The sequence below is a fragment of the Suillus discolor genome (assembly GCF_016758755.1).
Source record: "Suillus discolor strain FC423 chromosome Unknown F5147scaffold_138, whole genome shotgun sequence".
NCBI lineage: Eukaryota > Fungi > Basidiomycota > Agaricomycetes > Boletales > Suillaceae > Suillus > Suillus discolor.
The window spans coordinates 1-21442 of record NW_024541385.1 but is presented as its reverse complement, the minus strand read 5'-3'; the positions used below and the strand labels follow the sequence as shown (position 1 = coordinate 21442).

The 21442-nt window shown below is 41.4% G+C and overlaps 7 protein-coding genes across 7 annotated transcripts; 5 read left to right on the top strand and 2 right to left on the bottom strand.

Annotated features, from left to right (window-relative positions):
• Positions 1–735: 735 nt before the first annotated feature.
• On the top strand, positions 736–954 carry F5147DRAFT_588348 (uncharacterized protein; the record flags this gene model as incomplete). The annotated part of the gene is made up of 1 exon (XM_041432081.1): positions 736–954. A coding segment is annotated over one exon (219 nt), but the record flags the coding sequence as incomplete, so codon positions are not given.
• A 4348-nt stretch (positions 955–5302) lies between these two features.
• On the top strand, positions 5303–5608 carry F5147DRAFT_588342 (uncharacterized protein; the record flags this gene model as incomplete). Its single annotated transcript, XM_041432078.1, has 1 exon — positions 5303–5608. A coding segment is annotated over one exon (306 nt), but the record flags the coding sequence as incomplete, so codon positions are not given.
• A 1350-nt stretch (positions 5609–6958) lies between these two features.
• Positions 6959–7258, top strand: F5147DRAFT_559449 (uncharacterized protein; the record flags this gene model as incomplete). Its single annotated transcript, XM_041430564.1, has 1 exon — positions 6959–7258. A coding segment is annotated over one exon (300 nt), but the record flags the coding sequence as incomplete, so codon positions are not given.
• A 3158-nt stretch (positions 7259–10416) lies between these two features.
• On the top strand, positions 10417–11332 carry F5147DRAFT_748576 (uncharacterized protein; the record flags this gene model as incomplete). The annotated part of the gene is made up of 3 exons (XM_041440085.1): positions 10417–10432; positions 10845–11011; positions 11099–11332. 3 exons carry the CDS (start codon positions 10417–10419, stop codon positions 11330–11332), a joined length of 417 nt encoding a protein of 138 aa, XP_041285044.1.
• Positions 11333–17172: 5840 nt separating this feature from the next.
• F5147DRAFT_659073 (uncharacterized protein) lies at positions 17173–18048 on the top strand (the record flags this gene model as incomplete). Its single annotated transcript, XM_041434539.1, has 5 exons — positions 17173–17369; positions 17433–17473; positions 17641–17695; positions 17730–17826; positions 18001–18048. 5 exons carry the CDS (start codon positions 17173–17175, stop codon positions 18046–18048), a joined length of 438 nt encoding a protein of 145 aa, XP_041285043.1.
• A 171-nt stretch (positions 18049–18219) lies between these two features.
• On the bottom strand, positions 18220–19995 carry F5147DRAFT_659072 (uncharacterized protein; the record flags this gene model as incomplete). The annotated part of the gene is made up of 7 exons (XM_041434538.1): positions 18220–18766; positions 18796–18863; positions 18918–19046; positions 19104–19286; positions 19317–19376; positions 19417–19782; positions 19843–19995. The coding sequence occupies 7 exons, from the start codon at positions 19993–19995 to the stop codon at positions 18220–18222; spliced, it is 1506 nt and encodes a 501-aa protein (XP_041285042.1).
• Positions 19996–20986: 991 nt separating this feature from the next.
• On the bottom strand, positions 20987–21379 carry F5147DRAFT_781465 (uncharacterized protein; the record flags this gene model as incomplete). Its single annotated transcript, XM_041442644.1, has 1 exon — positions 20987–21379. One exon carries the CDS (start codon positions 21377–21379, stop codon positions 20987–20989), a length of 393 nt encoding a protein of 130 aa, XP_041285041.1.
• Between the last annotated feature and the right edge of the window lie 63 nt (positions 21380–21442).

The following is a 21442-nucleotide window of genomic DNA, read 5'->3' as shown; positions in this document are numbered from 1 at the left end:
ATTTCCCCTTTGACTTCTATTGGCTTGTATCCAAATTCACTTAATTCCAAAAACATGGACCCTCACATCTTCAAACCAATGCCTATGTATTGATATCTCTGTTTTCATGTCAGTCTCAGACTCAGAGTCTCATTTCACATGTTTGTCTTTGCTTGTTTTGATTGTCTCTAGTGCTCTTGCTTATTCACAAAAACTACATTGCAGGATTATGTACATGAGTGTATTGATACAAGAAAAAGGTATAAAATCTCAAGTGATAGCTTTAGATATGAGATACCTGTTCTGTAATTCAAGTCTTTGGCAGTCCAAAATTTTGTCTGAAAAACCCAAGTCTCAACAATAGCAAAATCAAGTTTAAGTCTAAATTACTCAAAACCTAGTGAACAAAATTCAAGCAAGGAGATCCTGATGTATCCTTCAGATTTGCTTGAAAATGAGTCTATAGAGGAGTGTTTTGAGAGACTTAGAAATAATCTCACATTCAAAAACCATACTACAAACTCCAATCAAAATGAAGACACTATACTTCAAGACTCAGACTATAATTAACACTCTGATACTGAGTCTGATATCTTAATTTCCTGTGACTCTACCAACTATCCTGAGAGAGTTCCAGAGCTTAGAATGTATAAGAGGGTTGATTAAAAAGTCAAGCCTATGTCAGGAACTTTTCTTCAAGGAGCCAGAGTAGATCATCATTTCCCTTATAACCTACTTTAAAATTTAATTCCACATCCTCCTGAATTTAATTCTAATGAACATTTAACTTATGAACATATGGAAACACTTAAAATAAATCCTCAAGGATTTCTACTACCTGAAGAAGTAAAACATTTTCAACATCTCATGAATTTAATTCAAGAGACTCTGGCATTTGAAGAAACTGATAGGAGGACTCTCAAAGAATCATATTTCACACCATATATTATCTCTACTGTACCTCATGTACCTTGAAAATATAAGAATATTCCTATCTGTAAACATGTAAGGAGCTGTTTGGGTAAAACAGCATTACAAGCTACAATTGATAGTGGCAATACTAAAGGTCTGTAATCCTTTAAGATTGTGAAGGATTGAGAATTTGTCTTGTCAATAAAAACAAGATGGCCAGAATACTATATACTAGTACCAAAAACTGTCACATGTAATGTCAGGTTGATGTTCATTAAAACATGGAGACATATAGCAAGAATGCTATAGGTGAGACTTGTCAATGTTGCATGAATAAATCCAAAGCAATAATATTACTTACTAGGACTATACTAGCAAGCTCAATTTTGCTACTAATATGTAGACTTCCCCTAATCATTAGGTATATGTTACAGTATGTGTATATCTTAAGCATGAGGAACAGCTGCTATTTATAATCCTTGATATTGTTGAGGTTTCAAAGGTAAAAGTAAACAAAAAGATAGACATATCTCTCATTGACTAGTTATAGTCACATACAGGTGCAAATTTGGCTAAAGTGTTCAAAAAAATCCTAGAAGAATTTGGAATATCAAATAGGATATGAAACCAATTAAATATCAGTGGAGAAAACTCATGAGGTTTATCAACATAGGTGTTGAATGTTACAGCAGACAACATATCATCAAACAGCACCCTTGTTGCAGAGCTTGCAAAGATTCTTTCATATTTTGATGATAAAACAAACCAGATACAGTACTTCTTGCACATAGTTAGTCTGAGACATACACAAATTGCAAGATTAAGGTATTTCTTCTTAATGATGGCATGAGTGAAAATGTGGTCAGTAAGAGATGCCTCCTCTTCTTCAGTTCATACACAGTGGCTCGATAGGAAGTTGGACCTAGGGATGAACTTTTTATAGCTTGATCTAAGTCAACAGATATTGTTATTTTAGACCATTTAGGTGCAACAATAGTATTAGAAGCCTTGTCTGTTGTCTTCTGCTTGTTTTGGCCCTTAGTGGCCATAGTTAGAAGTCTTTCTATGGGCTTTTTGGTTCTTTTAGATAACATAATTAGAATGTTGGTAAGATGTAGAAAATGAAACCACAAAGTAGCCTAATTTATTTAGAGTTGAGTTCTTAAAGTTTGCTTTACTGTACAAGTCCAAAGATACCTATAAATTATATTATATCTAGGCCCAGAGGTACTATTATTTGTTTAGGGGTACAGAGGCCTCTAGATCCAAACTCATACATCTACCCTCCAGTACCCTTACCTCTGACCTCCAGGGGTTACTCATATCTCTATCTATCTCTATATATAGGCCAGCCAAAAGGCCAACTAGCACTATGGGTCCAGCCATGTAATACATCTATAATATTACCTATGAGCCCAGCCATATATTACATCTACAATTTATCTATTGGCTCACATGTATACTACCTAACTAGTATGGACCCAGCCATATATTACATCTATAATTTATTTATTGCCCACAGTCATACTACTCCATTATTATGGCACCAGCTGAAACTCACATGTATTGTTAATGATGGACCTAGCCATATGTTATGGCTACAATTGCCCATAGGTCCATCTGGGATAGCCTGTATAATATGAGTGATTGTCATATTGGGCTGGCTATAAGATACAGACTATTTCACTCAATAGACTTTACCTTTGAAGTATCTTGCTTTAGTTTGTATAGTGGTAAAGTTTTTCATGTTTATATACTACTTTACAATCTACTGCCATTATATTTACTAGGTTAACTGTATCCTCAATGGCTTAAAGAAGAATGGTAATGGCAAATCAATTCCAAAGTTTACTTTCAAAGAGTATTGCACTTTATATGAGTCAATGTTCAAACTACTGAGATAACTCACAGATGATTCTTATCATAGACTGAAGCTAGATAGTAAGCTGTGCATTTTTATGAAGTTTTGAATACTAATTGAAATTCACATAGGGTGGAGTCTTATAAGGTTAATGGCAACTTAGATGACACATCTGTAAGGATACTATATCCTCTGCACTCCGACTAACACTTCAAACGAATGTGAATGCAGTCCGCATGTCTCATTGATGTGAAGAGCTTCACTCTTCATATCTGAGACATGCAGATACATTTCCTTCATTTTTACGTTCACCCTTGTATTCTAACAAACACTTCATCCTATATCACATTGTGTCAGTAGGGGTTGGCAGCTAGGGGCTTTTGGAGGTTTTGAGGGTCTTTCGGAGGTGTCAGGGGTCCTGTCCAGACCTCAAGGCACCTAGGTACATATACCTAGTGCCTGTCAGTAGCTAGACCTTACTCATTCCATCAGCTTCTATTCCTTTTGCTTGGTTTGATGCCACCGACTCAATGTGACGCCACCACCTCATGTAGAACATAAGCCTTCCTTTTACTTATCATCGCTCACATTCTTGTTCCAAGAAGTCCCTTTCATTGAATTCTCCTTTGTTTGCTACACATTGTACCATGTATTGAGCCACTCGGCTATCCCTTTCATGCTCGTATGTATATAAACCTTTGATATTCATGTACTCATCGTCAAATCAAGAGAGTTTCACCAAGCATCGCAAAGTCCAGAACATTTCAGCTCAAAACATCCCATCTTGTCAAAATGTTCTGTTTTGTCTCATCTTGGTCCCACCTTGTCTTGTCTCATCTCAATCTGCTTCATATTCTGGACTTCTTCGTACTCAACATCAGCCTTACATATTTTGGAGCCCACCGCGAGGGGTTCTGTTTTCAAACATCTCCTTGCACTCAAATCTGATCCTTTGATCTTCCATTCTGATCCACAGATTCATAAACATTCTAGATTCATTTATCTAAACCTACATCGCCCACCATTCCGAAATTTTATCACAAAAATGTGCAGCTCTCTCCGAAACGTCCTCGAAATGAACTTCCTGCAACAATCGACACTTCCATCATTCCAGAACTTCCTGTTCCAAATCCTACAACTCCTTCCAATTGACAAACCAACCCATTCCTAGAACTAGCCACTACCCCGAACAACTCAGAAGAGTCGGCAAGATCTTCCTTAGATGAAGCTCTAGAATTATCTTTGGACTTCCCTTTGATCCTTGATGAGCCGCCACCAATCCTGTTAAGACCGTGCACAAAGGGTAGGACTGGTTCTGAGGGGCTTGGCTTCAGCTCGTGCGCTGCGCCCCTTACCCAAGTATGTGCCCTTAATTGCAGATGACATCCGGAGGAAGTTCATAGGACTTCCAAAGGAGCGCGGGAAAGTCAGGAAGGACTATCCGGATCCGGATGAGTGCAAGAAACTTCTGGAGGGGTGTGGGAAACTTCCAGAAACTCAGAGGAGTGTAGGATTGGAGGAGCGGAGGAGCGGAGGAGTGGAGGAGCGGAGGAGTGGAGCTCCAGCCTAGGGAATTCCTCCCTAGGCCTGAGATGGATATTGACTAAGTCAGAGGACTAGAACTAGTATGAGGACTTAGTGTGAGGTCTAGTGCGAGGACTAATATGTGTAATATTCAGACTAAGGAAATACAGGTGTTTCTACGGGGTTTATATACTATGGAGGACATAACAGAGAATCAGTCAGCGCAGTCTGAAGCTATGCGAGGCTGTGGGCGGAGTGTATAGAAAAGTCAAACACTAGTCTATCGGAAAATAGTAAATGAAGACGGAAATGAGAACATAGGAAAACAAAGGCAGAAATGAACTGAGGTACAGAAAATGAGTATAGTCTGACTCAAGAAGGAACATACAAAGGGAAAAGGCACGGAAGATAGATGCGGGTCGGATCCGGATGTCCAGAGATGTTCAGATGTCCGGAGACAGGTGATTACCATAAGGGAATGAGCGCTGATTTAAGGTTTGGGTTCGGATATGAAGCATAGGTTGGATCCGGAGATCCTGGCAAGTGGATATCAGATTGAGTGTCTGGGTTTTGGATCTGGATGTGTGGATAAGCAAAGGTACAGGGATCCAGGTGTACAGGCATCTTGACAGATAAAGGACATGGACAGGGGGTCCGGAGGTCTGGATGAGGCGTGGGAACATTGTCGGATGTATGTCCGGAATACAGGATATGACAAATCCCTTTCAAACTCCCGGCTGCTAGATTCCTCCCACTTACACCATCAGTACCACCTCTCGTAGACTCCGCAAGAAATGTCACCTCCGCTGCACCCCAAACATTCATCAGTCAAAACATTTCCTTACCACCTGTTCAATTCCAACCACTTATTCCAACAGTCCCAAACACTCCCAATACCTTCAGTAACACTTGCACCACCCATTATCAATCCTGCTCCTGTACCGTCTCACCTTCCCCCATTATATATTGCATCCACTCTGCCCTCAATGAAAACGAAAACAGCCATGTCTACCTCAAACAAAGGTATCGCTGCAGGACAAACAGACATGCAAGGCGATTGTCCATTATACAGACATCCTTACCAAACGTTTTTGGGTCATGCTAATGGGCTATGAAAGTAAGGACTATGCTATATTCAAACAAAGTATCCTTGCGAAGTACCCGCACATGAACCAGGGGACTTGTTATATGATCCGAGACTTGGAACGGGTTGTGCTCAATACAGCAGACTCTGACATTTCCACAGAAATGGAGCTTCTTCAATACTATCACCAGTTTCATCCTATCGCTGTATGGCTAGAGACCAATCCAAAAATCTCCAAGCACGAATGAGACAGATACTTTTGGCAAGGACTCCCTCACTCTGCAAGGTGTGCTATCAATCGATGTCTCGAACTCAAGGAAGCTAATTACACTCAAAATGAAGCCACTGACTTCGAGAAAGTCCTCGAAGCAGGACGATTCATATTCTCTGATGATGCATTTGATGCAGATTTGAACGAGCCCATCGCTAGTCGACTCAAATCCATGCGTGAAAATCATGCTTCCCAAGCTAAGCTGACATGACCAAGTTGGGATTCTGATGACGAAGAAGAAGAGAAATGAAATGTACGGTGAGAAGTCCAAATGAAGCATGTGGCATTCACCTCCCCTCCAGTACTGATTAAATCAACGATGGATGAGGTAGAGGATCTCGCACGCCAGATGCATACCTTAGATATAGGAGACACCGCCTACTCAGGCTGCTATATGTGCCTTCTATGCCTTGCTCCGGCTGCAGCACAGGCATGGGCAGACCCGAAATCACGACAACTTGTCAATTCCGTCACAACATCTGGGACTCTACCTTACATTCCTCTCCCTCCTTTGCTACCTTCGTCCAACAATCAGTCTAACACTACATGTTTCTTCTGTGGAGGGTCACATGTGATTCGGACCTGCGTGATAGCCGGGGACTACTTAAGAGCTGGACGTATAATTCGGGACGGACAATACTTTGCATTTCCAGACCAGTCCTGCATAAGGCGAACAGGCAACGAAATGTTAAAGCAAGCTATTGACGCTAGATATGCCACTGCCCAGCCTTCAACTCCTGCAAGTGGACCTAATTCTATCCCTCTCGACAATTTCTGACATGACACCATGGTCCAATCTTCCAATGACATCCCTACCTCCGCCTTCATCTCAGAATCATACTTTTTGCAGTGTACTTCAATTGCCGAAAATCATGCAGTGGTTGTAACAGTCAAAGACGAAAGTGAAAGTCAACCTTCAAATGAAGTCTTGGCTATAACATGCTTGAAGTCGAGAGCTATTGACATGGAACAAAGCAACACATCCAACACGGCACCTCCAGTTTCTCCATTGGAACCTCACCTTGAATCCAAGAAGATGCCACCTTCCTTCACATACGAGTCCAAAGCAGCTGATTTTGAATGGACCAAACACATGTTCCAAAACATTCTTGACTCAGTGATCCCGGGTGTAACTATTGCCGATCTTTTAGCCATCAGTCCCGAGCTATGAAAGGAAGCTGTAGAACACTGCAGGGCTCAGTGTGTACCCACTTCCACAGTACCTCTTACCACCAATATTGTTGCAACATCTCCACCAGTCCAGATCGAGCATGCTACTCCACTTAGAGAGCTTCGGGTCACCTTCAACGGAGTCCACTTAGAGTTGGGATTGCTTGATGAAGGTTCTGAAATCGTCGTTATCAGGGAAGACATTTGGAGGAAGACTAATGCACCTTGGAACCAGGAGATTCATATGAGGATGCAAACTGCAAATGGAGGAGCCCAAGAGATGGGCAGGTGCATTGAAATGTTGGAGATCGATGTCGATGGCATCAAAACTTGGGCACATGCATATGTGGTGCCAGATGCACCTTATTGGCTTCTCCTAGGGCGATCATGGCAAAGGCTCATGCAGTTATCCAAGAATGAAACACAAGATGAAGTATTGGTAACCATAAGTGATCCTCTTGACAGCACTAAGACTCATACCTGCAAGACATCGGCATGGCCATGGCCCCAACCAGGATTGTTCATAGCCACATCTGCAGCCTTCTTCACATTCCCCTCCATCTCGAAACTCTGCCCATCAACCTCACGAACCATCACTCACTCTGCCCTGTCTACTTCCCTTATTCCAACATCTCAACTTCATGCAACAGCATTCTGCAACTCCCTTCTAGAACAATCATTCAACTTTGACCCCATCCATCACGTATTAGCATACAAAAAGGTCGCAAATAAAGTTAAGCCCGTAGCGACAACAATGCTGGCGCATGCTCAAATTATCCGCCATTTGCTTGAAGATCCTTTGCTTTCTCTTCCTACCTTGTCACCTCAACCACCCGAATTCCAACCCAGTACTTGTCTCACTAAAGAATGCATGCATGACCTCAAAATCTTCGAAAACCAATTCTTATGGCCAGAAGAGTGCAAACTCACTGCCCAAGTGCTTATGAACAATGAATTTTCTCTTGCCTGGGACGAAACAGAGAAAGGGCACTTTAGAGATGACTACTTTCCCCCAGTCATCATTCCCACTATTGAGCACACTCCCTGGACTCACCACCAGCCTCCCATCTCTCCAGGCATCAAAGATGAAGTTATCAGACTAATCCAAGCCAAAATCAAGTCAGGAGTCTACAAACCTTCGAATTCATCATATCAATCACGATGGTTCTGTGTTGCAAAGAAGAACAGAGCCATCCGTATTGTTCATGACTTACAACAACTGAACTCTGTTACAGTCAAGGATGCAGCTTCAATGCCCTATGTTGAACACTTTGCCGAACAATGCACTGGACGATCAATATACTCTATAATAAATTTATTTGTTGGATTCAATCACAGGGCTCTCGCGGAGGATTCTCGTGACATCACCACATTCCAAACACCACTCAGCACCATCCTTCCCCAAGGCTGGACTGACTCACCCACCATGTTTCAGAATGATGTTGCTTTCATACTTCAAAATGAGGTCGAAATAGCACCGAACTTCCAGGACGATGTCAATATTTTAGGCCCAAAGACCCGTTATGAGAAGGCAGATGGAGCATGTGAAACACTTATTGAGAACCCTGGAATTTGCAGATTTGTCTGGGAACACTGTGTTAACGCTAATTGTGTCCTTCATAGACTCAAGCACACTGGAACCAGTCTCTGTGAAGAAACTATTTCTTTGTGTACCCGAAGTTCTCGTCATCAGACAAATATGCACATATGAAGGCCGCAGCCCAGACTCATCCAAAGTCATGAAAATCAGACATTGGCCCCCATGCATGTCATGAACAGAGGTCTGTGCATTTTTGGGCACTGCAGGAACAGTGCGAACTTGGATTAAAGATTACGCACGAATCTCTCGTCCACTTACCAACCTTACATGTGCCAATGTCTCCTTTGAATGGACTCAAGAAACTCAAAATGCCATGGACTCCCTCAAAAACACAATCATTCACTCTCCCGCAATTTGCCCCATCATCGTCACTTGAAGTGATACTATCAGTAGACTCATCTCACATAGTGTGCAGATGGATTCTCTCACAACTTGACTCTGAAGGTCATTGTCGTCCTTCAAGATTTGGCTCCATCACTTGGAACAAGTGTGAATTGCACTACTCACAGGCCAAGATAGAACTCTATGGACTATTTCGAGCCTTGCGTGCTGCAAAAGTCTGGTTAATAGGTTTAAAGAGGTTCACCATCGAGGTAGATGCCAAGTACATCCATGGCATGCTCAACAAACCAGACATCCAGCCCAATGCGGCTATGAACAGATGGATAGCAGGAATATGTACTTTCAATTTCATTCTTAAACACGTACCTGGAGCAAGGCACCTTGGACCTGATGGCCTGTCACATCGACCTCATGCACTGGAAGATGAAGATGAGGTTGAAGAAACATCAGAAGATGTTGAGGACTGGGTGGATGAAGTTCTAGGATGTGGGGTAGGAATTGGAGAAGTTTTGGAAGGAACTTTGGGTGGAATGACGAAGAACGGGGCAGTTTTCATGTGTTGTGTGGAGGATGTTGAATTCTCAGATCTGGAACCACCCTCAAATGACATCACCAAACAACAAGATGGTGAACTTCATATCATTCAAACATTTCTCGACAACCTGTCCCTCCCTTCTACCATCTCAGATTCGGATCGTTTCCACCTATGAAAAGGGCATGACAATTCTTTACCAAAGGAGGCTGGCTCTGGCGCAAGGATACAGCTGGCCACCATAGGGTGGTATTGTTTCATTCAGATTGTTTGTGAGTATTACGCAAAGCACACAACAGCCTTGGTCATTGGGGCTTTTATCCCACACGTCACACTATTTCAGACCAGTTCTGGTGGCCATCACTGGACCAAGACCTCACATGGTATCTGAAGACATGTCATCAATGTCAGATCCATTCAGTAGAGAAGGTTGTAATACCACCAATGGTCCCCACACCTTTGACACTATTTTGTAAAGTCTTCACAGACACTATGCACATGCCCACAGCACATGGCTTCTCTTATGTGGTACAAGCACAATGCTTACTATCCAACTGGCCAGAGTTTAGAATGCTGAGGAAGGAGATGGGAAGAACATTAGGGGCTTTTCTGTTTGAAGAAAATTTGTGCAGGTGGGGTGCTATAGAGGACATCGTGATGGACAATGGGACTCCTTTTGTCGCAGCTGTTAATTAGCTCGCACAGAGGTATCATATCTGGCATATTCACATATTGGCTTACAATTCAAAAGCTAATGGCCTTGTCGAACGCTCTCATTGCACCATCCAAGACTCACTCGTCAAATCTTGTAACAGAGACATCACATTATGACACGAAAATCCACAGGCCATTCTCCGTACTAAGGTATAAGACAGCATAATCCGATGAACCTCATGTGATAATTGTGATGAAAGAGTGACATTAAGGTATAAATCTATTAACAATTCAGAAACACCACTTCTCAAAAATCTGTTCCACCATTTGCTAGATAAATCGAAAACAAACATTTTCACGGTTTCAGAATAGAATTCCTTGCAGAAATGAGAGAGTTAATAGTTAATTACAGTTCTACACAGTAAAGATTCGGACATCAAAACTGTGGCTCCGACAAATGCGGCAACTTGGCTCAACAGAGAGCATCATGGCACCGCGCAAACGTCTCCACAGCATATGGATCTCAAATTTACAGTCAAAGAAAGCCAGGGTGCATATTGAACAAAGCTCAGATAAGAAAAATACTCAAGTTGTAAGTCAATTGATGAGAAATCAAACATGAAGGCTTGATGATGTTTCTGACAGGTGCAATCTGGCGCAATGGAAGATGTTGAGTGTAGTGTGCGGAAAGCTCAAAGGGTTCAGTGCGAGAGTTAGAGCAATCCCACTGAGCTACAATTTATTACATTACAAGCTTAGATACTACAAGTCTAGTTGCATATCATTTACTTAGATCCGATTCCTCTGAGTCTGTGTCATTCGGCTTGACTTATCCTCACAGCGTCACACATTGGTCACATCACATGAGGTTTGTTGGATTATGCTGTCTTATACCTTACCTCGCTCATGGCACAGAGCCCCTCCTTCCACTCAACCTAGTTGAAGCAACCTTCATGCTACCCGAGATTTCTGCACTCCTTTCAATGTCCAACCTCATCAGTTCACGCACCCAGCAGCTTCAGAAACAAGACAATGACCTTGCAATTGCTCATCAACACCTTCTCAACAGCCATCTCACATCAGTCTAAGACTTCGAACACTGTTTTGCATCCACAATTCATGATTATAACTTTCCCCCCGGCTCTCTTGTCCTTGTCTTGAATAAAAAGATCGAAGCTGCCTCAAATGCAAAATGCAAACCTCATTATTTTGAACCTATGGTCGTTGTTTCATGGTCTCAAGGCAGCTCTTACAGACTCGCAGAAGTCGATGGCAGCCTTTTGAAGCTGAAGTTTGCTGCTTTCCATCTCATTCCTTACCACCCACACTCTCGGACTTCAATCAAAGTCACTCAGTATATCGACCCTCAAAGCCTAACAGGCATCATACCAGACAATGAATAGTTGTGTTTTTCATTTTATCTTTTTGCTTTTGATTCTATTTTTCCACTGTACTCTACAAAAAAAAAATTTTGAAGCTCGTTTGTTGAAGGATCGACCGAGGATGGTTGATATCCAAAGTGGGGAGGAGGTGTAAGGATACTATATCCTCTGCACTCCAACTAACACTTCAAATGAATGTGAATGCAGTCCACATGTCTCATTGATGTGAAGAGCTTCACTCTTCATATCTGAGACATCCAGATACATTTCCTTCATTTTTACATTCACCCTTGTATTCTAACAAACACTTCATTTTATATCATGTGACGCCACCACCTCGTGTAGAACATGAGTCTTCCTTTTACTTATTGTCGCTCACATTCTTGTTCCAAAAAGTCCCTTTCATTGAATTCCCCTTTGTTTGCTACACATTGTACCATGTATTGAGCCACTTGGCTATCCCTTTCATGCTCGTATGTATATAAACCTTTGATATTCATGTACTCATCGTCAAATCAAGAGAGTTTCACCAAGCATCGCAAAGTCCAGAACATTTCAGCTCAAAACATCCCATCTCGTCAAAATGTTCTGTTTTGTCTCATCTTGGTCCTACCTTGTCTTGTCTCATCTCAATCTGCTTCATATTCCGGACCCCTTCATACTCAACATCAGCCTTACACATCAAGGTATCATTATCTGCAACTCATGCTTAATTGAGGTCTCAGAGTTCTTTGTCCTATTGCCCTATTTATGTTATATTTTTTTCCTATTAGTATAGTATCATGTATCCACTAGCACATTATCTGATTGTATACTATCCATTTTGTGATTATTTGTGCTTATTTATGCATGAGTAAATAGTTGAGCAGTGAGTACAATACTATTTTTTGAGTGTCTGTAGAGTGTGTGCACAGAATCTCACAGAAATAATTGGTACTATAGTATGCTGAATACAGCATGAAATTGTGAAACTTGTTTTATCTATGCACTAATCATTGATATCACCCATTTTCATACTTAGGCCATAAATCAAGCCAAACCAAGCCAGGGCTAAGCTGTTCTTAAGGGCTTTGGCCTGGCCTGTGATTTCTGAAAGTCCAAGCCATCTGAAGCCAAGTAAAAGCTACAGCTTTTGAGCTAAGCTAGGCCAGAACATTACTAGATGATATCGAGATTAATACATTCTCCTCCAATTATTTCACCTCATCTGCTTTGTGGAATTCAGGACCATACTTGTAGTATATGAGGTATTTGCTGAACCTCCTTCTGATCTTGCAACCAGTTTTTGAGGATTTTATTAGTGTGCTCAAGACTGGGTGAAAGTGGTTAATACTTTTTCTTTGATAGTGACTTCAATGAAGGAGTAGTCAAGCTTGGATTGTTTGTAAGTAGGTTCTCCTAGCTCATTTGGCTCTGCTCTACTCCTATTCTTTGATATAGGAGCTTCTTTGCCAACTTGTGCAGATTCAACTAAGCACTGTCTAACATTTTTAGAATCTCTAGTTTGGGTGAATTTGGCTTCAACTTCATTAAGCATGTTAACATAGGGTCCTGCAACAGTTGAGACACACAGTTCTAGTATAGCAAATAACTCAGCTAATATGGTTTCAATGAAAGTAATATTTACCTCAATTTTTGAAGATATAGAGCATCTGGAGTCATCGATGATGACGAGACATGCCATCACCAAAACTTATTAGAATGTAGCCTGTATATTGAGATTGATGTGGGATGTATCTCCTGTAGCTAATGATTTAGAGTTTGTAGCTGTTCTCGAAGACTGAGTCTACAACATTGAACTAGCATTTTCAGTGGACATGAATGTAATGATCAAATCAAAGATTTAATATTAGCTTAAAAAATGCAAATGTGCATGAGCTGATAGCAAGAATACAACTAAGTAACAATGAAATATCCTAGACTTGTCAGTGAACATATATGCTCATTGAAGAGGGGCTGTCATATCCTGCATTCCGGACCCGGACCTATCACACAATCATCTCCGGACTTCCAGATCCGGTTAGCTTCTATCTTCTGTATATTTTTCCTTTAGTATTTCCCTTCTCAGTTAGTGTGCTTTATTTTCTGTCCCTTATTCATTTCTGTCTTCATTTTATTAAGTTCCGATACACTAGTGTTAGTTGTTCCACATGCTCCATCCATAGCCTCACATAGCCTCGCACTGCACTGACTGATTCTCTGTTATGTCCTTCATAGTATATAAACTCTGTAAAGTCTCTGTATTTCTTTAGTTTAAATATCATCTTAGATTCTGCTCATTCCCTCCTCCGTCTGACTTGAGTCTCTTCTTGTCGTCTCCGATAGTTTTAGGTTTGACTCCTATTGACTTACCACCTCCGCCTCTACCTTTGGTAGTCCTCTGCTGTTTCCTTTCTAGTTCGGACATCATCCAGATTAGTCTTATCACTTGTTCCCAAACATCCGCCAGAATTCCTGCACATCAGACTCCGGACGTTGTCCTTTAGCCCTCAGAAGTTAGGGGCACATACTTGGGTAAGGGGTGCAGTGTACGAGCTGAAGCCAAGCCCTTTGGATCCAAACCATTGAGCACGTTCTTAATAGGGGCTTTGAATGTGTAATGGTTATGTGTGGACGTCGGGCTGACCATATTACATAGTCTCAAGGTATCCTGGTGTCCTTAATGTTCTTTTTCTCCCCATGTGTAGCAAGTTTTGCTGAGCCCTCTGCTGTAATTTCATTCTCCATACAAGTAAATTGATATATATTTACAGATGAACTAAGCACAATGGAAAAAAATTGAGATATGTCATTAGTATGTTCTTAGCTCATCTGACATCACAGCAAAAATTACCACATCCTTTTAAATGTAGTCAGCCAGTATTAGAGTGGTTGTTGCTGTTCATATTAGCATTGGTGAGTATCAGAACAATTTGAATGTCTTGCAGTAGTTGCAAAGGTGAGACCTCAAGGGACTTTGAAGGGCAACAGGACACCCATGACACCATTATTTGGCCTACAGAAAGTCATCTAATATTGCATATCAGCCCCAGACGTGCATTTTAATCATAGTTACAACTTGCACTATGCAGAACATTTAGATTTTACCATGAAATTAAATATTGAAACACATAATGTGGGTTCATATTGCAATGGTCAATATTTTGGAGTTTGAATAATGATGGGCAATTGTGATTCCATTCTTGATGAGCCTGAGACAATTGAGTCATACAATAAATACTAGCAGAATCACAAGTTGAAATGTTGGTGGTATCATGGTTGTCAGAACTGACTTGAGTAAGCATGTGTCTGAGATGAAGAATACCTCCAGTAACTCTATATGTGAATCTTATGGACAGAAGGACCCCAGAAGCTTCTTATGATGTTTGACCAAAAAGTTGCCTATTTAAGGCCCAAATTTTGCATTGTCCTTGTCTGTTTTTTGCCTATTTGGCACCTTGAAGAGCCACTCCAGTGCTCCAAACATGCCAATGTCTGTCTGATTCTTGTCTATTCTAGGCCTTCAGCTGACCTTTAGGGTAGGTTTTTTCAACTGTTGCTATGTGAATTTGTATGATCAATGAGTGCTGGCACTGAGTGCCAATCATCTCTAAGCCTATCTATTATGTTACTCAGCAAGAATCTACATTGTGAGATCCATTCTGTGTGGAACATCAAAGTTTATTACTATGATCTCTTCCTATTACTTAACCCTGGTTATAAATTGCCTAGTCCCATACTCAATGCTTTTAGAGCAATTATCCAGGATGTTCTCTGCGAGCAGTTTCATGCTGCTGACAACAACACATTAGTGTTGTCATCCTAGATTCCTATCCTTGCAACTGATAAGGCTATATTTACTCAAGCTGAAGGATCTATAGTTAAACTTATCAAAGCAGCTATAAGTGTTAAAAAACAAACATGACTTAAGCTCAATGAAACTTAGTGTGGAAATCTTCTCCTCGATAATGCACTATAATGAGCACAGTAGATGATACTTCTATGTGGTAGTTACCCTTCTCACTGGGTCCTTGGTGTCATTGGCTTCAACCAAAAGATATGGTGCATATATGATAGTATTCCAGAGCTCAAATTAGTAATCTGGATGTAACCAGTAAGAAACACACTTATCTTCCCAACAATGCTCCCCAAACATGTACCTGCATAGTAATTTGAAGCTGCCATTTATGCTGTCTCAGCATTTTCTGTTATACACAAAGTCAATATCAGAGATAGCAGTTGGATGATCAAGATATATTCATCTAATGCTAATGAATGACAACATAACTCTTGGTCATGTAGGATCTTTATGATGATGGCAATGTGTACAATTGGATTTAAAAAATATTAGAGATGACATGTGAGTATGCATATTAAACATACTACTTAAACTTCCATGAGTTACTTGTCATGAGATATTGATTAGGATATTATAGTCTTGAAGGGTATCTCATTATGATGATGATGATGGTGTCATTTGTCTGGACCAGTAATACACCACCTTGCCCGATGTAATCCCTGTCTTATCAGATGTGACAATAAAATCAAAGTTGGTGCCAAAAAAGCTTGTTAGTGTACCACTGTAAGTAAAGGTCTTTGAAACACATAAGTGGTACTGAGATATTTGTGTTCTCCAGTAAAAGAAAAAAGAAAAATATTAACTCAGACCCTGATGACACTGATGATGAAAAGAAGAGAATCAAAAAGTCAAAAGCTACCCAGAAGAAAGATAATACCCTGTCATACCTGTCAGCATCACAATAGTGCAATGTTTTAATTAAGGATCAGTAGATATATTATGCAGAACCTAAGTATATTCAGTGTAATAAGTGTATGAGGTGGATCATGCTTTGCTCCGAAGATAACTGTCAATATGAGTTACATAACTAGGAGGTTCACCATAAAAAATGTCCCCACATTACTGGCGTGCAAAACAAATGAAAGGTCACAATAAAGTTATCAAAATCCAAACCTCAGATAAGGCACTATGAACATACACTGATTTGCCATTTGACATGCAATATAACAGTCTACAGGAATGCAATTATTGCCAGATTTCTTCAGCAATGTAGCTATGAGCAGGATAGTCTAGAATAATAGCTCACAACAAAGTATACAACTATCAATATCAAGAGTGTGAATGTAATGCAAGAATGATAGTGGCCTTTGAGACTTACCTAGGATATAATTATAGACCCCTTCAATCATAAGAATATTTTCCAAGCGTAAAACAACATAAAATCTGACAGTGTCATCTACAGTTATTATATAGCCTGACCCATCATCTGAGGCTTCTACAGTGCCCTATCAACACCTCATTAAGCCAAAGTACACAGAGTACATACTGTGTACCCAAACATGGCTCCTTGGAGGAATTTCCTACAAACTGTGAGCCTAGATTAGCCACCAACACTTCATGTACAAACCATTCCCAGCTGTTAAAGATTCCATGTGTAAAAAGGAGTTGCAATGAGCTATCCTAGATCTGAAGAGTGTTTCATGGAAAGCAAATTGCAATGTGAAGGAGAAAGACTAGACAAGTGATGAGCAGAAGAAGCTAGATAAGAGTTTGTTGGCTTGGGCACAATGGGAAGTTGATTATGTCAATAGTTATATTCACTTATCTCAGTGCAAATAGCGGACCTTGAACAAGAGTGAAATATGTGATATATGTAAAAGACTGGTGCATAGTGATCAAGCATTTAAACATGCTATCCGATGGGTATGTAGAGCCAGCTATGTGTGTGTTTGTTGTATAACTGATATGACTATATAAGCAGAAGACAAAGTAATTGGAGTTGTCAGAAGAGGAACAATATGAGCTTCTGCTAATACATGAGAAGTATACCCCTAACACACTCCACACCACTAATGGTCGTGTCATGCAAGACAAACTCAAGAACCCTGTGATATTCAATATATTCAAGATACTTGAGCATGGAAGTTCTATCAAATGTTTCATTGAGCTTTTTGAGGCAGCAAGGAGTGGGAAACTTGCAGACCACAAGACATTCAAAGAATTATGTGACATGTTTGCAGACCGCTTCCACCTCACCAACTCCACCAACCCCAACTTAAAGTATGGCATTTGATATTCAGAAATATACCTAAACTTTATGGTTTTGATATGTTCTCACAGTAGAAACTCTATATGTCAGTATAACATTCTTACTTTGCAATTAGGTAAGCCATCATCCCATCACTTAAGATATGTTGTTATGTGGTCCTGGGAGAGAGTCAGTTGTCTGATTATCTTGATAGGACTCTTGTTGCCAAGTCATCCAATGTCTTATAAAATCCACATTCTATCTTTGAAAATATTGCTTGAGTGAGATGACTCATGGATGCAGTGGGTTACAAGGGTCTAATAGTAGTTGCTGGTAACTGCACAAAAGTTCATCCACAGTTAGCATATTTAACTGATTTTAGATATTCTCAGCTCTACTCTTCCTTTGGATGAATATCAGATTGACAAAATTGAAGATATCAAGAATATTATCAATAGTATTTATAAGGCTGAGGCTGAAGCAACACAAGTATGTACTATACTTGCTAAGGTGAACTTCTCCTACTCCTACTCTATCATTTATGTCGGAAATTTCCTAATTAGGTTTCATGGCCTTGCAACGCGTTGCAATGACCCAATGACAAACCTAGGTCTCAACGTGATACAATAAAAGAGTCTCATGTTCCAATTATGTTCCAATTAGGTCACAATCGAGCCTTTCAACCAAAATTTCAACCAAGTTAGGCAATAGTAGCGACATTGAAACTGGATTGAGATCCAAATCTCAAGGTGTGTTTCAATAATGTCAGAATAAACATGCATAGGTTTCAAGTTAATTCAGACATCCTTGAGATAGAATAAATTTCATTGTAACCATTCAAATGATATTCAATCTAATATGCATAATCCTCCACTATTACCGCTACTGCTTCTTCTTGCGAGATCTCACTGGCCGACCACATTGCTGCTCTGCTGTATCAGTTGACAATGAAACTGGTGCAAGTACGCCAGCCTTTTTGCCTCGGCCCTGTCGAGAAGACGATGACCCAGAGGCTACAGCTTGTGACATGATCTCCCCATTGGTATTGCCTGTGAGTGAGACTGGAAGTTGATCAGTGGTGGATCTGGGAACTGGGTTGATGATAGTTTCAGTGGCCTGGTCCAGGGGCGACATGGCAGGGGTGATAGCTGGTACAGTGGGAGGGACAGGTGGCGCAATGACAACTGGAGTATCAATTATTGGTGAAGTAGGGGTTGTGGGAGGTGCGGGATCTTCATTGATAGTCGGAGAATCTGAATCTTTGTGGCCAGCATTAGCAAGAGCCAAGCGCATTAGATCAGAAGTGAAATCTTTGCCTTCGGCTTCTGAGGCTGCAACATTCGAGGTTGATGACTGCCAGACATGGGTATTGATTTTCTGACGGATCGAAATGATATGGGGCTCTTCCCAAAGCAGTGACCCATAGTTGCTTGTAGGCCAGTGAACATGGCTGCGTACGGTAGTCGAGACCTTGCACCGACTCCATCTTTAGTGAATGAAGTGTCCGAGGACAGAATAAATATCAACTAAACAATCATTAGACACCAAGAGCTGATGATAGCGAACAAGGGACAACTCACCACAACCCAACCCCAGGCAAGGAGGCCAGGGGTGCATGATGTTATGCCCCACTTTCGAGCATTACACTTAGCGCTGGCCACCCAACAATGTCCAGCTGAATTTTTTACGAACATTACAATTCTAATCGCCTGTTATACACACATTAGTACAAGCACAGTTTCTTCAGGCAGCCATAGCAAAAATACCTTTGCGAGCGGTTCCCAGTTACCGAAAACTGTTGACATCGTTAGGTCCATTTCTTGCCTCGTAAAAAGGACAGGTGGAAACATCGAAGATGATTGACCAAGCAGTTTCTGGATTTCAGGGGATCGTGTCTCGCTTCGTAAACCCGGTGTCGAAGTAGGAAGAATCAAGACCGAAAATACACCCTGCCATCACTCGCAACTTGCCAATCTCACTTGAGCGGCCGCCTTAAGATGTTGTCCCAGCTGTGGTGTTATATACCAATAGTCAATTTGCTATAATAGATCACATAACATTGAACTTAAGACCACATACCAACGATTGGAAATGACTAGTCGGTACAAAGCGATGAAGATGATCTGGGAGAAGTGAGTATAGCTCTGTTACAAGACAGAGTTCTTCTGCGCTCTTGGTTGCATAGCGGCTCCCAGATAGGATGGCAGGTGGAGGCTTCAGCACAGGAAGTTTGAGGATGCGGTGCATGGGTGGGAACATCTCTGCAATGATACCATACTTGCGGGAAAAAGTTGCAAGTTCAGCGTCAAAAGCCTTCAGCTCATCTGGAATTTGGGTACTCGAAGACGATCGCCATTGATTTGCTGATAATGTCTTATTCGTCTCGCCTAAAGCACAATTATTGTTCTTCAGCGTTTGGTTTTCAAGTTGTAAGCGCCAGATGATCTTCAAGGAACACGATTAGGAGAGCATATCATAATACATAGTTGCAGGAATGAAACATACCTCCATGTCCTCGTGTTGCGGCATTCGACCATTCGAGACCGTTGGCTGGCTAATTGACGAGACGCCGACAGACACTGGACCAGAGTCCGATTCATATTCGGACGAGTCAGAGTTATCAGGTGTGCCAACTTGACGGGGAGCGTACTGGGGCATAATAGGAAGGATTCGCGCAGTAGATTGGGAGACTGATGGCCACAATGATGTGTGATGGGCGATGGAGAATTTATAGTCGAAATTTGCTGTGTGTTGACAACCGAGCAGTGTTCGGTTCAGAATCAGCACCAAGGGAAGATAATCCATGCGGCAACTTACATGCATAATGTACTTGATAACATGTAATAACATGTCAGAAAGTAATACAATGAATCAGACATGAGGTAGTTTACCAGTGTGGCGTCGCCTGGACTATATTAATGTCTGGCAATGCAAAGACCCTAAATCATGAAAGATGAGTAAAAAGGTCGCAAGGCGCAATATAATTTGAGCGCACTGTTTTAAAAGTAACAAGCGATGACAACAGTTAAACGTCTGAATCGACGTCTAAGGTTCTGAATCAGCGATGCATGAATGTTGGAACCAGGTTGCGACCGGGTTGTGACCAATGGACTTGGCCGAAAAAACACCATGTCAGCTTATTACATAATGCTGTAACCGTCATGCTCACTGCTGCAGTCATTATTACTGTGATAATATCTCTGATAAGCAATTTAACATGTTCCAACTGCGCGAAATTAACTAGACGGAGCACGAGATGTGTCAGTATCTGAAGTAGGAACACTGAGGGAGTTCGAGGACATGGTCAAGAAGGATTTCATAGGTCAAGGACCTTACCCAACTTATATTCTCCCTTCCCCCTCAAAGACAACCCCTCCTCCTACCACAAATCCCTTTCTGCCTCCTCCATCTATTGTGGCACGGGGCATGTTTCAACTGCGCGAAATTAACCAGATGGAGCACGAGATGTGTCAGTATCTGGAGTACTCACTCATTTTCTGAAGCCGCATGGGAGCAGGAGGTTATTACAACCATCTGCAAGTGCAGAGTGGACATGTGGGGGGGGCATGCACAGCAGCCCATTGCCTTCTGTGCCGAGCCTCGAGGTGTGCCAATGCCAGGTCAGGCCCTGACCCAATCTAGATTAAGGCTAGTCTGAACAAGCAAGCAACCGCAACTTCGGCTGTGGCTTGAAAACATCAATGAGAAGCTCTCTAGTCACAGGTGCGCTTGAGAGGTCGAGGTAGGCAAGTTCACCAGATGTGAAACATGGCGCGGAAGATGCTATTTCAGCTGGATCTTCCATGGTGAGTGGAGATGGGAATGTTTGGTCACCATATAGCGTGAGCTCCTGGACTCGCACTGCTGCTGGTGCACGAACGAGGAAATCCCTGATACTGGACTCGGTTAGATGAACACGCGGGGCCAGCACAAGCGAATGCAGGTGAATGGTTGAGCCCCCAAGAGCAATAAGTAGATTCAGTGTGACACTAAGGACGCAAAATGACAAAATGACAATGTAAAATGGACATAGTATGGACATAAAAATGAAAGTGTTAGGGTGTGAAGTGTCTAAGTGTAGGGGAAGGGTTGAAAGGCAAAAGTA